Below are 16,639 nucleotides of genomic sequence, written 5' to 3'. Positions count from 1 at the left end.
CTTGTGTTTTGTGATTATTTTTATTATTATTTTTAATTTCTGTATTTATATATATATCTCTCTCTCTCTCTCTCTCTCTCTCTATATATATATATATATATATATATATATATATATATATATATATACATGCATACATATATATCATTTTATTTCAAGTAATGTTTATCTTATTTTACGTGTTTTAATTTTACGTTTAGGCCTATTTTATTTTACGTGATTTTAGTTTTAGTTCACTATAACAGGCTAACTGTCAGAGAAACACTACATGTTTACATTTTGCTCAGAACTATGGATGTATGGCCAAATCCTCTCTAATTGTTAAATAAAATAGATAAAACAACATTTTACATGTATGTTACTTCTGAGAACTGAATGGTCCAAGTCAAATGGCAATTTCCTTTTTGTGAAAGCAAGCACTGATGTTTTTGGAGAATAGTCTATTAAAGAACGAAAACGCTGTATATATTTGTCTGTTTGTTATTTAATTAAGAAAATGAATGTGCTAATTCACTGTAATTTAGAGCAGATGTCAGCGATTTGTTTCCTAACAGGTTTGTTTGGACCAGAGCTGGACAAGCAGTAGTCCCGCCTCCAAACACATAAGAGTTTTCTGATTGGCTAACGCCGAGGTATGCACCGCCCACTTTTGCACGCAGTAATACGACGTCACGTACGTCAGTCGCCGTGAACTGCATGAAGGTTGGTTAAACAGCTTGTTTAAAGTTTAAAGAAATGTTTAGGTTAAGCCAAAAAGACACTTAAATTATCTGCCTATAATTTATCTCTAGTACATGTTAGTACACGCTTGAAAACCGAAACCAAACTGTTTAGACCGAGTCGTGGACACATTACTATGTAAGAGTTGAAAAATGTAGCCCCACGAGCTGTAATCAACAGGTGTCTGTTTATATTCGGATTTCGGACCGGTGTTTTGGTAGAAATATGAACTGTATATTTAAACTGCTTAGCCAATATCGACGTCTATCTAGGAGACTGTGTAGGCCATGATGAGTGAACTATTTTGATGGCTGACCTTTATCACATGGGTCACAGACCGCTCATAATATATAAAAAACAGCAAGTTGCCTCTTTCTTGAATATTTGCTACTTACCACGAATTTATATTGTAATCTATTTTAGTCCGTGTGCTTGTTTTGCTCACCTAATGCAGCTTAACTTTTGATGTGGAGCCATGCGGTTGGTCTAATTCTCTTAACTGGCATTAGGGTAACGTTAGTCATGGCATCTACGGGATATTTTGGTGACGGACCGCCGATGCGCGAGCGCGACTTCACTGAGGCCATCAGCCAGAGGATGCGCGTGCCCGAGCGGCTGAGGGTCGGTCCCGTGGGTCATGCGCACGAACCGGAAGATCTGTCTGCTGCCTACAGCATGCACATACCAGACAGAATTGCCTTAACAGGTATTTCATATTGCTCAAATACAAATCACAAAAACCACAGCTCTATAAACACAAAAATTATTAATTGCACGGTATCACCAATTGCATGTTTTTCTGCAATATAGAGCATATTTTTTTCTATTTATGGAGCTGTGGTTTGCAAACTTTTTAAGAAGTTTGGGGTTAGGGGTATCAAAAATGTTATGGTTTCCACAAAAAACTGTTTTCAACATTAAAGGGTTAGTTCACCCAAAAATGAAAATTCTGTCAGTAATTACTCACCCTCATGTTGTTCCAACCCCGTAAGACTTTCGTTCATCTTCAGAACACAAATTAAGATATTTTTGATGAAAATACCTTCATAGACTGCAAGGTAATGGAAACTTGCTGGCCCAGAAAAGTTATTAAAGAGATCGTTAAAATAGTCCGAGTGACTACAGTGGATCAATCTTAACTTTATCAAGCGACGAGAATACTTTTTGTGCGCAAAAACAAAACAAAAATAACGACTTTATTCAACTATTCATTTTCTTCTGTGTGGGCCTCTGAGTGAGTTCACGTAGTGTAACAGCGCAGCGCTTCTGGGTTGTACGTCAGAACGTAGGCTCACTATTGGCCAGCATCACACACATGACCAGCGTCGGCCAATAGTGAGCCTACGTTCTGACGTACAACCCAGAAGCGCTGCGCTGTTACACTGTCAACAGCTTAGGAGAATGACATGGAAGAGAAGAGATGGTTGAATAAAGTCGTTATTTATTTTATTTATTTTTTCGCTTAAAAAGTATTCTCGTCACTTGATAAACTTAAGGTTGAGCCACTGTAGTCACTTGGACTATTTTAACGATGTCTTTACTACCTTTTCTGGGCTGGCAGATGTCAGTTACCTTGCAGCCTATGAAGGAGTGAGACAGCTCTCAGATTTCATCAAAAATATCTTAATTTGTGTTCTGAAGATGAACGAAGGTCTTACGGGGTTGGAACAACATGAGGGTGAGTAATTACTGACAGAATTTACATTTTTGGGTGAACTTTAATGATAATAAGATCCATTATAATAATTGAGCTCCAAGAATAACAACAACTGAGTACCAAACCAGCATAATTTCAGAATGAAGAAGACTGGAGTAATGATGCTGAAAATTCAGCTTTTCCATCACAGGAATAATTTGCATTTTAAAGGGGCATTTTTTAGACTTTAAAAAAATTAATTGTATAATGTTCTCTGAGGTCCACTTATAATGTTAGCAAGATTTTTTTATTAAACAAAACATCCTAATTTAGATGTAATAGGCTATTATCTATCTATGTTTTTGACCCTCTATTTGAAACACTTCATTTTGTTGGGCGTCCCGCATTCAAGACTTTGCTTTGCTATAACAGTTTTGTATATTAAAATAATTTTCAAGTAAATTTGAAATAAATCTCGTTACATAGTAGTAGTTGATACAGTTATGCGTATTACATAAACAATTTGCCACAACCAAGATATATAAAGCATAAGTACTTTATACTAAGAGTTATAACATTTATAATTGACTAAGGATTACTTGCAGTGTTTCGTTTAAGCAGAATTATATGAATGTACATCGTTTGTTCTTTGTCATTCTTATAGGAACTCATAGTTCATTCTGTTTAATAAAGTGGAAAAGGATGTTTTATAGTAAAAAACCTCTTATATCTCAAAAGATCAAAGAAAATTAGATTTCTCAATTCATGACCCCTTTAAAATGTATTAAAATGGCTTCCCAATATTACTGTTTTTACTGTATTTTTAATTATATAAATGGTGAGCATAAGAGACTTCTTTCAGAAACACATAATCTTGATTATTCCAAACCTTTCCAAAATATGTCCTCTTAAATCTTTGACTTTTTTTAAACAGATGCTCCTGATATGAGTCCACGACCTCTTTTCTCCAAACGCACATCATCAACGTGGGGCCTGCAGCACGCGTCCTGGGACAGGGAGGCGTTCACGAGAGAGCCTGTCCAGGTAGTCTCACTTAACCTCACAGCCAGACCTTTGACTACATGGCGAAAAGGTCCATAAATGGCAGTTTATTCTGGCCCAGATCTTCTCACTCAGACCGAAGATTAGCTTGACACACACGCAAAGTGACCAATCAGGGTTTTTTTATGTGTTTATATTATATTAAAGGGCCCCTATTATGGATTTTTGAAAATGACCTTTCATGTAGTGTGAAATAGCTCTAAGTGAATGAAAACATCCTGCAAAGCTTTAAATCTGATAGTGCACCGTATATAAAGTTATTGTCTTTCAAAAATAAGAGTCGACTCCGAGTCGAGTTTTTCAAACGAGTCATAAGCCGTTTCGTTGTGACGTCAAGACGAAACATTAGCATATTGCCCGCCCACTTATTGCATGCGCAGAGACCAGGGAAAACCTGAACCTCAAACCAACAGCTGATTCCTGTGGATACTGGATAGCATCATGTCGAGAAGACGGCGCTGTGCTCTATAATGTGACGGTAAAGCCAGTTGTTTTTTTTCAATGCCTACGGATGAGCATGTGAAGAATCAGTGGTTAAAATTCATCTTTACCACGATACCACAGCAGTATAATCCTAAACTTTTGCTGTGTTCCCTTTATTTTACTGGCGACTGCTTCTCAAATCTCAGAGTTCAATGCAGGATTCGCAAACTGTTTTTACTCTTGAAAGATGGTGTTCAAAATACTTAGTTTTGAGTTTTGTATTGTGTAGGTCTCCTGCTAACTGGCTTACTCACATTACTGTAGTCTTACTGAAATACTTCTGCTCATCAGTTTGTGGGCCACTATTACCTATAACTGTGTCTATTAATGCAGATTGTCTGTCGTTCTCACTACTTTGAGGAAAGATTTGTTTTACCAACGTTTATGTTACATCAGATCATTCACTCTAGAGCTCGGATAATGTATACATTGCATACATGTACTGTTATTGATAGTTTCCACGTATTCACCGCAATATATTAGAAAAATACTCGGTAAATAAATAAGTACAAGTAAAATAGTGGTTTGTTGATGGACATGCACTTGTTAATGCTGATGGTGAGGAGTTACAGTTGCAACATCTCATACAATGTACCTCAAACTGAGTAGTGTATCACTTAGAAACACTGAGTCCTGCTCGAGCCGTCCTTGCGATGGAGGTTCGGGTTGAATAACTAGTTCTTCCAATGTTTCATCATCGGACTCACGCTCACATTGATATGGTCAAATCGACGTCATTGTTCGTTACTGTGTTTAGTTTACAGTGTAGGAAGCCTCAGGGCAGCTGACGTTGCTATGGCAATGGGCGTTTTTGTTTTTAACGCGCTGTACACGGTAGGCCAATCACAACAGACTGAGTGTCTGGCCAATCAGAGCAGAGTAGCTCGCGGAAAGGAGGGATTTAGAGAGATTGATTCATCTCACGAGTCGTTTGAGAATCACTGAAAATGTGATGATGTGCAAATGTATATTATGAGGAAATTAAACAGTTTTTTTTACCTTTGATGCATGTAAACATGTTATAGGAGACTCCACGACAACATTAGGAAACCTTAAAATAGCATAATAGGGGCCCTTTAATAATAGAATGGTGTAAAAATGGTTCCAGGATAACTTTTGAGCCATTTAACAAAATATATAAGTGTCAATGAGGACCATTTCATGATATTTCTTGTAATGTCACGCAGAGTTCACTGCGGAGGTCTTATAGTGACCAGTCCTTCGGTCGAACCCCGCCTGGGACCCCCACACACTCCAGACAAACACTGCGCTCCCAGTCTCCGTAAGTCCAGCTCCATCTTTAAGCATTTAGTGGAAATCAAATCATGTGTGTGTACATACATATACATATATATATATATATATATATATATATATATATATATATATATATATATATATATATATATATATATATATATATATATATATATATATATATATATATATATATATATATATATATATATATATATATATATATATAGGGTTTTGCACAATATATTTTTTAATACAAATGTCTGTAAATATACATATTTATATACATAATACACAATGTATAATGATTTTGCACAATTATTTTTTTCAATATGTTTGTATGTAAACGAATACAGTGATAAACATTTTGGTAGTTGACAATGTTACATGGATTTTTATTGTCAATATCAGGATTTTAAGTGAAGTGTAGTAACAGGTCAGCATTTCACTGTTTTATTCCCCACTTTCACCTTTGCTAGTTCATTTTAAATGGTCCTACAGTGTGACAAGATGAATTTTTCTCTCAATTAACGAGCTCATAAAAGCAGTATACATAATTATTTAGCAAATGCTGCTTTAAATTCAGTTTTACTACTTTTTTTAGCCCCTGGTTTCAAAGACGAGGCTTAAGCTAGTCCCAGACTAAAATGCATGTTTTAGCTGGTTTAACTGAAAGCAAATCTTAAAATATTTCAGTCATATTTTGTTTTGTCTCAAGTTGCACACAGGAATATTTTTTTCTAAGGCACATTTATAAAAGCTATATGTCCTAATCCTGGCTTAATCTAAGCCCTGTCTGTGAAACCAGGCCTAAATGTATTTCATTGTCGCTACCCTAATACAAGATTTTCAGAGAAGTACTACAGTATGTGTTCATCATTCCATGGCCTTTATACACACGCCTCACTACCACTATACATCCACTAGAGGGCAGGAGAGATTGGTTGTTACTTTTGGTCAGTTCACATCATCTTCTGCTCTAAAGGAGACGCTTATTTACCGATGAGACATAAAGACTGTCAGGTTTGTGTATTACAGCTGTCCTAGTAATCAGTCTTTAAATAACAGCGATGCCCCTCTATGTCCATACCCCTGTCCGCAATAGCCGTGGTGTTGGACATACTGACCCGTCCCCACCAAAGCCCCCGGGGCTTCCCTCTATCCCGCCCAACCTGCTGTCCCCACAGAGCATGCTACAGGCCGCCAAGGAGCTGGGCCAGCAGGCGTCCCAGAAACTCCTGCAAAAGTACTCCTCCAGGTGACACACGGATCCTCATCCTGCACGCCATGCTTTTCCCCTTCCCGCTAACCTGGCATATTCAGCCTTCAGCTGTTTGCTTTGACCTTTGCACCCATGCTGTTTAGTTGTTTCTGATTGAACTGCATCAGCTCGGTTTCCCGCCTGGCTTTCAGAGTTGGTGCCTGCAGATTCACATCAGAGCTTTGGGCTTCGATTGGATTCACTTCTATTGCTAAACCTGAGCAACTAACAAGCTTTGAGCTTTTAGTTCCGCCTTTCTACTCATTTTAAAATGGATTTGTTCACAAAATCATGTTCAATGTGGACTTCTGTGGTTCCTGGTTGTCTCTCTTGTGTTTTAAGGTTTGGTTACCCGGAAAACCATCCCTCTCAGGCTGTGGAGGTTCAACCTGATCAGAGCAGGACAAGGTGACAGCGGCTCATGCATTCAATAGCGGGATGCTGCTGTATGTTGTGAATGGAGAGTCTTTTATCATAACGGATAGCGTTGAGGAAGCACATTTAATTAGTTAAAGCAGTGATGGAAGGGAGGGCAGGGCGTTGAAAGATGTCGAAGTGTCTTTGTTAACGCCACGTTCCGTCCCACAGTGCCTCGCAGGAGTTCTGGCTCAGTCCCGAAGAGGACTCTGGCACTGCTGTCGAGTTGATGGTGCTCCGCAGACAGGTCAGATTTCACCGAGACCCAGGTTTTTTATTAGTCCATTGTGTAGGTTCATTTTCTATGACAAGCATACATCATTTTACGTTACACGTACATTTATATATTGTGTAATGTGTATATAAAAAGGTGTATGCTTGACATACAAAAATTTGACTACACAAAAATAGAAATGTGTAAAATATGAAAATGAGGACAAGAGGATTTTGCACAATAAAGTTTTCAGAGGCACGTTACAATAAGGTTTCATTAATGAACTGCATTTCTACAGCATTTATTAATCTTTTATTAATGTTAATTTCAACAGTAACAAATGTATTACTCATGGTTAGTTCATGTTAGGTAATATATTAACTAATGTCAACAAATGAAACCTTATAGTAAAGAGTTACCAGTTTTTCAATATGAAATATTTTGTATTATATGAATAGTGTACATTATACAGTAATATGCAAATCTGTTGGTGACACAATGTTACATTATTACATACTAATTTTGATGGGTTATTTGGACCCATATTAATTGACCTTGTGATATTTTGGTCTGCCACTTCACTAGTCATTTAGAATTTGGTCACTAGAGAAACTGTTTTTTTTTTTTTTTTTTTTTTCATTATTATTATGTTTTTGAGTTTATAATGTTACCAAATTATTACTAGCAATGTTTGGTAACAAATACCAATAACCAAATGACAGAAAAACAAATGTACAGCATGAGGAATTTAGTCTAATTCACAAGCAAACAACTCTTTATGAGCTGGTTCTTTTTTCCCATAAAATATTGGTTTGGCTTTTTTGTTTATTATTAGTAACTTTTTACAAAAAAAAGAAATTAATACTTTTATTCAGTAGGGAGGCATTAAATTAATCAAAAGCGACAGTATAAACATGTTACAATACAAACTATTTTTATTTCAAATAAATGCTGTTCTTTTCTGTAAAAGAACAAAGAATCCTGAAAAAATGTCCCGGTTTCCAAAGAAATATTAAGCAGCACAACTGTGTTCAACATTTATCATATGACACTGAAGACTGGAGTGATTGATGCTGAAAAATCAGCTTTACAATCACTGGAATAAATTTCATTTTAAATGTATTATGAAAAATATGTTTTTACTGTATTTTGATCAAATAAATGCAGCCTTGGTGAGCATAAGAGACTTCTTTCAAAAACATATTATAGACCACACATTTTTTTTAACTGTAGTTTATACCCTATGAAATCCATTTTAATGATTTTCCAAATTCCGTTTTCTTTTCTTTTTTTCAGTTTTAATTTTATTGTACTCCATTTAATGGTAAATAAAATGTTAGTAATCAAAAAGCATGTCTAATTAATACAAAAATAATGAAACCTATAATTTAACAACAATTTATTAAAAGTTGAACAAAAATTACAGCCCTATGAAATGCGTTTCTTTTCTTTTTCTCAAATTCCATTTTTACCAAATTCTGTGTTTTCTGTTTCACGTCTTCTGGATTCCATTTTAATGGTTTGATTACATTTTAATAATCAAAAATCATGTCTAATTAATTGAATTCGTAAAAACAATTTTAATATATATTTAAACATTTTCTTATTTCTATTAAATTGTGATTATTCCTTAAAAAATTAAGTTTTAATAATAATTTATTATTACATTGAGACGTAGCTAAATTCAACTGTACAACAGTAATATATTTCTGTCACAATTTTAAGTTAAACTCAACTTTTATTTTGACGGGTTGCCGTGAAGACCTTTCCCAGATAGCACACAAGATCACTTGATCTGGAAAGCATCTGCTGTTTACTAACATCTGATAGACGTCTTTAAGATGTCAGTTTTACATACATTCTAAATCATAAACATCTTAAAGACATTTTCTAAACGTCTATTTGACATCTGACATCCTAGGAAACATCCTAGACGTATTGCAGACGAAAAAACACTCTGGAAAGATAGTGTGCTATCAGGGTTGAGTCTCTACTGTGTTTATGATATGACGATAGTTTTTGTATATTATTGTGCATCACATTGACTGTGTTCCTTGGCTTTGATTGGTTCAGGTGGTGAAGATGAGCAGGAGGGTAGCAGGTCTGGAGAGACAGAACACAGAGCGCAGACAGACAGAGCTGGTGCTCTTCTCCCTCTTACTGTCTGCCTGTCTGATCAACGGCTGGCTGTGGATGCGCAGATGACGGCTCACCTCACAACACTACAAGAGCAGCAGAGCCCGCGAACTACAACACTGCGTGCGCACATATTGTGTTCCAGTGATTTACACGGATGCATTCGTTCCATCCCAATTATGGTAAACTGCTCCTATAGAGGACTGTCTTCAGAATGAGGCATGAATGTTTGCACCATCCAGTATATGTGCGTTGTGAGATCATGCTAGTGACATGGGTCACTTTGGTCTACAAGTGGTTTGAGGGAACTTAAGCATGTTTTTCTCACAGATGTCATTCAGTAATGCCATCTCTCTTTGATCAGACTAGTAGTAGCTAGTTGTTTCGTGTTTTATGTATTCTACAAACTATGTAAATTAGATTCTGCATGCTTTACAAGCCCTGCAGGTTCTGAAAGTCTAAATATGAGGGTTTATATTTAGTTTTCTTTTTCTTCCAATTAGGCAACTTGAATAGCCTTCATCCATTTTAACACATTTGCCTAGCCTGATGAATGTATATTTAAAATAATAAAAATGAATTCTCTAAATGTTAAGGTGCCGTGAATTGCATTGATGCCAGTGAAAAAACAACTAAATGATGCAATTGGATCAGTTTATTAAAAAATTAAATTAAACAAGAAAAAAAAGAAGTTCTGAAACGCTTTAGACTATAAACCAAATGAAATATGTAAAGCCTTATACAACATCTGCATGAGATAAGATGGAAAATGAAAAACAGGAATACCATTTAATTCAAATTAATTGTCAAGCAGCAACTAGAGTGACATTTTGTAATGAATCAAATACTAGTGAAATGAATGAAAACCGTCCTCGTGAGGAAAAAGAATACGTAAAATGCCCATTGATGGGACAAAAGGGTAGATGCTATACAAAACAATAATACAAAAACACATTCACGTAATTCGTCCTGAGATGGACTACGACACATTCTCCTTTAGAAGCTCAAACTTTAAAGTATCAAATGTAGCAAGACCATCAAGATAGGGCTTGAGGTGGAACAAACTGATAAATGTGGTAATGAAATCCAGACTAGATTAGCCTCACAGTGAGGTTAAACTTTAACTCTGTTTAGTTGAGCTTTTTCCGTATGTAGACACTTTTACAGCATTCTGTTGTGGACCGTATCAGTTTGCGTTCAGTGAACCATTTTAAATGTAATGTAGGTTTATCAGCATTTTGTCCCACCTTTGTCTCAGTCCACTCTTAGGTCCATTGTCTCGGTTTGTGCCTAAATTAGATGTGCTCTTCAAACTTGCTGAAACAGTCTTAAATACCCAGCCGTTGAGTGCTTTGACAATGGGTCATCTAACGATACCGGAAATGTTTTCAGATTTTATTTAAAACAGAAAGACAGGAAGGAACTAGTTTCTATCTCAAGCAAACGAGATAAAAGATTGATTGTGTACAAAATGTCAAGTACCGAGGCACACAGTGTGCTGAACTGAGACTGACTGTGCTCAAATACTTAATACTTGTAAATGAATTCAATTTGGTCCATGTTTCAAAACTAATTCCATGTGAAATCAACTACAGTGAAATTTGTTTCCATGACATCAAATGGTATGGAATCTAATTTTCAGGGAAATGTATGTGGTGGTTTAACCAAAAACTTAACTGTAAATATGAAACTGCTATGTAGGATCTCATCATACAATGGCTCCACATTAGTCACGTGACCTTTAGGGCTCAGGTGATTGGCTCAAAACCTTTGAGAGGAAATTGAATGCTAACGGATCTCTTTCTCAAGGTGGCTTTATATACCTCATGATTTGGCAGAATGTGCTTAGTGCCCAGTTTAAATTGCTCAAAAGTGTTGGGTCGGTATGAACGGTAGTGTAGTCATTCATACGTGCTTTTGAGTTCTTTGAAATGATGACCTGCTTTAGAAACTTAAACTTGCTCGTTCATTTATGCGTAAATGACAAATCGCAGAACAACGCACGCATCGTCTGGACAGCATTGTGTATTAACGGTCATATTTGTGTATAAGCACCTGAGAAACACGCGTGAATTCACAAATAAATCATCTGAATGTTGTTGTAACGTCTGCCAGGGAACGTTTTAGAAATGTGCAGACACTGAATGTGACATGTTCCAGATGAAAACGGACATTTCGAACAGACGTCACATTGACGTCAGGGACTGAGTGTCAAGCTAAAGAAAATATCTCGCAAATCTAGATCCAGAGGTCACTCGGAGGAAATTCCACAAACTATGAAGCACATGAGAAAATAATGAAAGCAGTCAAATCAGATGGTTTCATAGATATTTCCTGATTTCACGGAAGAATCTCATTTACACATCCGTGTAATCTTGAGTTAGGTTAGACCAGGGGTGTCCAAACTCCAAGAAAGTCATGTTCCTGAATACACATATTTGTCGATCCTGTTCATAAATGTAGCCCTAACCTTATCCCTGATCAGAGGGAAATGATAGGTGAATAACACTGATGTAGAAGCACCTGACTGGTAGCAAGCCTAAACTTGACACACTGTAAACTTGTCCCTCAAATCCGATTGGTTGATTAGAATGTTGTTCCAGGATCAACAAAGATGGTGATCCAGGAACATGATGTACTTGGTATAATCACGATCACCGTCCAAATCCGGTCCTGGAGGGCAACTGTCCTGCAGAGTTTAGCTTCAACACACCTGCCTACAAGTTGATTATCAGGTTGAGGTGTGTTTAACTGGGGTTGGATCTAAACTCTGCAGGAGCAGGATTGGACACCCCTGGTTTAGACCCTCTTAATAACCTGAGGATCATTGCTTGGCCCTTCTATAAAACATTTGCGTCGTCTTTACGGATTCCTTTGGTCAAGAGTTAAATGTCTTGCAACCACAAGACTGGGAAAAAAAGCTATTAAAAAGAATTCGGAGTAACTATCACATTGAAACGAGAGGTTTGGAGGATTTCCAAACTGTAAAAGGATAGACCTGGAAGTCTGGTGTGTGTGTGTGTGGTACCTCTCAACCAAGGGAGCACTACTGGAATGATAGACCTTAGTTATGATTGGAAAAACTACAGACTCTCACACAGACGAACCCAAAACCAGTTGGGTCACTCATACTTTCACATACTTCTGAGCTTCTGGACACACAGGTGAATGCTTGTTGGTCCATTGCTCTTAAACAGTGCGCTGTGAACCATACAGAACGTGCCGTACAGACATTGCGTCCTAGAATAAAAAAAGGCCCTACGACATTCAGATTTACAGTATTCCAATGCAGTATTTACACATAACAACTGTCCGGCAACTCACCATTTTGCTAGATACTCAAGTGCCACATTTGTATTATTAGTACATATACACAACAAAACAATTGCATACCCAAAATAATAAGTAAAAACAAAGTAGTGCAATAAATGTAAAAGATTATGGCGGTACATTTGGTCCGAGGGTCTGGAGGAGGGAAAATTCCACCAGACAATACTGTACAAAAAAAGTGTTGATTGTGAATGTTGTCGTATACTGTTGTTCGCCGATTTGTGTAAAGAGTTTGTTCCTAAACATCTGTCCCGACATCTTGATCTGAAAATGTAACGGAGGGAAGGATTCCTTCACCTGCTTTGTTTCTTTATCAAAGTGTGTGTGATCAGATGAGTATTTCCACCATCTCGCTGTCCACGTCCTGCGGCGGGAGAGACTGCACTGGCGCTCTCCTCTCTAACGTATTGGTGTGAAACACTGGCACATCTGTGGAGACAAAGATGCAGATGTTTATGGGTCAAAGAGTGTCCAAGGTAAAGAAAAGAAAATCTTTAAAAAAGCTAGTTTTGAGCCACGTTTTTTCAAATGTACTCTGTAAACATGTTGGTTTAATAGGGTTTTAAGTAATGTGGTGCGACCAAGTAAAAAGTAAAAACATTCTCCTTACACCTTGAATACATCGGCGTGTTCACATCTTAAAGGGGGGGTACAATGGTGTTTCATGTATTCAGAGTTGTTTACAGTGTTAAAGAGATGGATTCTCATGCTTAACATGGCCAAAGTTTTTTAAAAATATTTTGGACGAATAACGGAGAATTTCTGTGCCAAAAATCTTACTTCCGGGTTGATACAAGTTTCGGCTGTTTTTTTTTTACCGTGGATCTAATGACGTAGATGAGAGTGGAACTCCTTATATGAGCATTTCTCCCGGAAAAGCGCGACCGCGCACCTCAACGCGCTTCAACAGGAAATCATCGGCAGCGCTGCATAGTGTCTCCAAAGTGTTTTTGGTGAGGGAAAGCTTACCAAAGAACCCAGCGTTAGGAACAGTGGATGCAGAAACGAGTTGTGTAGACTGTTTGTTCCCTGCATTTCGACGATGAATGTTTTATAAACAAAGCCCAGATCGACGGATTCTCTCTATGGCTCTGGCTTCGCCCACACGGCCCGCCTCCAGACGCTCGGTTTTTTCCGGAAAGACTCGGTACAGCCTATTTTCTCTTATAAATATAATAAAACTAAAAGACTTTTTGGAGATATGAAGGATGCAATACTACTCTATAGGTACTCAAGATTAACAGGAGAGCATTTCACCCCCCCTTTAAGTATTGTTTTCAAAAATGTTTTTATATATATTTTTCACACATCTATTTTTAATTCATAAATATTGAGTCGCACCACGACATTTTACAACCTGAACTAGCGTTGCCTTATCGTAAAGAAGTCAAATTATCTGAGATTTTAAGAGATTTTCTTTTCTCTGCATGCACATTGTCAGCACCACATGCCTTTGATGCAGTAAGTCATTTAAATATTTATAATATTTTAAAACTACTTCAGTGCATTTATCTAAGAAGTCGTGCCAAACTAAGAATTTCATTATTTTTCTTCGTAACTACATCAGGACAGTTGCATCACCCTGACGTTTCTTACTTTATAGAACCCCTAAAAAAATATCAAAATTAATTTTAGTTTAGAAAAAAAAAAAAAAAAGTCATCACAGAAGTATATTAAAGTTACTGTATGCATGAATTGCATGTTCAATGTATCGCTGAATCATTTATATATCCTGGATTTTTTTTAAAGTCATTTCATTGATAATTTTATCCATTTGTCCTTTCTGTTTTACTTTCCGCGGCTCACCAGTTGCATGGAAAGACAAACATTTAGCTCAATGCCGTTCAACCAGTCATTTGTGGTTGTTGGGTTGGTTTCCCATAATGAAAACAAAGAAGAAACGCACAAGTTCACACACAACTGAAGAAACACACAGGTTTACACACTTCAACATGATTTGTGTGTGTGTGCGAGCTGTACCGGCGATGCGGTCGGGTATGTAGACGGGGCTCGGGCTGCTGATCCGGCTGGGTCCGGGAATGCTCTGCAGGGCCGGTGTGCTCGGTTTGCTGGCCTCCTGACCCTTCTCCGTCTGGGTGCAGCTGTCTCTGCTGCCAGTCTTTGAGTGTGTGGCAGCTGGCATCGGGGTGGAGGGCAGGACTGGAGATGGAGAGGAGGAGATGGACCCTGTCCTCAAAGAGTCACCTCTGAACTCTGGGCCCAGCAGAACACCTGGAACATGAAGAGGAAGAGTGAATAAAATAACAGGATATATTAATAGATTATATGTGATTGTCATTGGTGTATGGTTTGTTAGGATAGGACAATATTTGGCAGAGATACTACTATTTGAAAATTTGGAATATGAGGGTGCAAAAAAATATCATTCACTCACAAAAATAAATGTTTTATATATTTACGATAGGAAATTTACAAAATATCTTCATGGAACATGATGTTTACTTAATATCCTAATGATTTTTGGCATAAAAGAAAAATCTATAATTTTGACCCATACAATGTATTTTTAGCTAATGCCACAAATATACCCATGCGACTGGTTTTGTGATCCAGGGTCACATATGGCAAAATTTCACCACTTTTATAACTTGGTATACAAGTACATATGCTTTAATATTATTGGGAAATGACAATTTCCCAGCTGTACTTTTATGAATCTGTCTGAATACTCTATGATTTCCTGGAAGGTGTGCAATAAAACAGTTTAATGCACGGGTAGTTCCAGTCAGTTTAATCACTGTTCTATATTAATGCGCTGTTTTAATGAAGTGCGCACGCACATACGTCACTAAGAGATAGCACTGCTCAAACAGAAACACAGAATACATAGAAATTTCTCAATGCTGCCCCACGACTTTTATTGATAAAAGAGCTTTGCAACTAAATCGCTACATTATATTTATCAGCAACGAAGGGGTAAAGTTTTTAAACTCACAGCTTCATTGTTAATAGAGAGAGAGACGCTGAACAGATGCAGGTTATTCACACACGCATCTCTTTCTCTCAATAAATGCTATAAATTCATTCATTAAAATAAAATGTCATTTTACTACTATATCTCTGTGTCTGTTTCAAAGCAGCTGACGAAAATAACTAATTTTTACTCTTCTGGTTAAATATTGCGCTGCAAACATCAATGAAAGTTTTAAGTTGTTAATACTGGCAAATGACAATGGTATTAGCAGGATAATCCACGGCTAGATGTGCATTAAACGATTTGAGTGCTCTGCGTCGAGTGGTTCTTTGCCTCCATTTTGTGCATTGAGATAACCATGAATTATCCCTAACATATAGACCTAAATAATAAAACACTGCAATATATGCCAGTATACAAATTCATGTTTTGAGATTCATAATGTGTGATTTTGGCATGTTGGGAGATTAAAATGGTAAATATACTATCGGCCAAAAGTTCTTTAAAAATGTAATTTATTCCTTTGATGTTAAAGCTGAATTTTCAGCAGCCATTACTCCAGTCTTCAGTGTCACAATATTAGTAAAAATATGTATTATTGTATTACTTTTTTTGCTACTGGGGGCTTCTCTGAGGGTTAATTTCAGCTCTATTTCTCCCTTCACACTGGACTCACGTACCCAGACTGCCTTTCCAGCTGCGGTCTTCCCTGCGTTCCTCCGTGATGGGGCTGCTCCCGCTGAGGCCCAGAGAGTGTGACAGCAGCCCGGAGCTGCTGGAGCTGCCCGTGCCCATAGCGATGGACATGAGGGACTTGGAGGGCCTCATGGCCGGGGCGTCCAATTTGCTGGCCGGATCTTTGCGCGAGCGCTGATGCAGCACCTTTATCATGGCGTCCTTCTCTATGATCTGAGCGTGCAGGTTCTTGATCCTGCTCTCCATGTCCAGGCAGCGGCGGTTGGCCATGAGGATCTCCTCTTCTTCTTTCTGGATACGTGCCTCCACCGAAGTGTCGTAGCTGCTGCTGGGGGAGTGGCTGATGATGACAGAGGACGTGTCTCTGGATAGGTTAGAAGTTAACACAAAAAACAATGAGAAATAATAGGTTTTCAGTCAAATTTAACTAGTTACATTTTCATGTTGTTTTGGAGGTATTTTTCACATTTTTAGATTGGAATTAATCATGCA

The 16,639-nt window shown here is 37.4% G+C and overlaps 2 protein-coding genes and 1 long non-coding RNA gene across 13 annotated transcripts in view; 1 reads left to right on the top strand and 2 right to left on the bottom strand.

Moving 5' to 3' along the window:
• The window catches only part of LOC308706233, a 36,387-nt gene extending 35,094 nt beyond the window's left edge, over window positions 1-1,293 (bottom strand). The window contains exon 1 of the long non-coding RNA XR_014032011.1: window positions 1,166-1,293. This is a non-coding gene — a long non-coding RNA (uncharacterized lncRNA). The remainder of the gene's footprint in view (window positions 1-1,165) is intronic.
• Window positions 630-9,772, top strand: LOC308706231 (mitochondrial fission factor homolog B-like). 6 transcript variants are annotated; one of them, XM_081391725.1, is made up of 8 exons: window positions 637-702; window positions 1,230-1,426; window positions 3,291-3,400; window positions 5,089-5,183; window positions 6,264-6,416; window positions 6,762-6,827; window positions 7,008-7,083; window positions 9,124-9,705. In XM_081391725.1, the coding sequence occupies exons 2-8, from the start codon at window positions 1,243-1,245 to the stop codon at window positions 9,253-9,255; spliced, it is 816 nt and encodes a 271-aa protein (XP_081247851.1). In that variant the 5' UTR covers window positions 637-702; window positions 1,230-1,242; the 3' UTR covers window positions 9,256-9,705. The 6 variants fall into 6 exon arrangements, with proteins under 6 accessions (XP_081247852.1, XP_081247851.1, XP_081247853.1 ...); XM_081391724.1 differs by lacking the exon at window positions 637-702 and adding an exon at window positions 706-858; XM_081391723.1 differs by lacking the exon at window positions 637-702 and having other exon boundaries at window positions 1,017-1,426.
• Window positions 9,773-9,826: 54 nt separating this feature from the next.
• The window catches only part of amot (angiomotin), a 34,924-nt gene continuing 28,111 nt past the window's right edge, over window positions 9,827-16,639 (bottom strand). For all 6 annotated transcript variants that reach the window (XM_081391713.1, XM_081391714.1, XM_081391715.1 and 3 more), the window contains 3 exons: window positions 16,132-16,511; window positions 14,497-14,748; window positions 9,827-12,945 (listed from right to left, as the gene is read on the bottom strand). In XM_081391713.1, the coding sequence (XP_081247839.1) occupies window positions 12,845-12,945; window positions 14,497-14,748; window positions 16,132-16,511 (733 nt within the window). In that variant the 3' untranslated portion in view covers window positions 9,827-12,844. The remainder of the gene's footprint in view (window positions 12,946-14,496; window positions 14,749-16,131; window positions 16,512-16,639) is intronic.

This window comes from Scardinius erythrophthalmus (assembly GCF_964197995.2).
Source record: "Scardinius erythrophthalmus genome assembly, chromosome: 17".
NCBI lineage: Eukaryota > Metazoa > Chordata > Actinopteri > Cypriniformes > Leuciscidae > Scardinius > Scardinius erythrophthalmus.
Note: the sequence above shows the minus strand (reverse complement) of the source record. Positions and strands in the feature narration are given on the sequence as shown.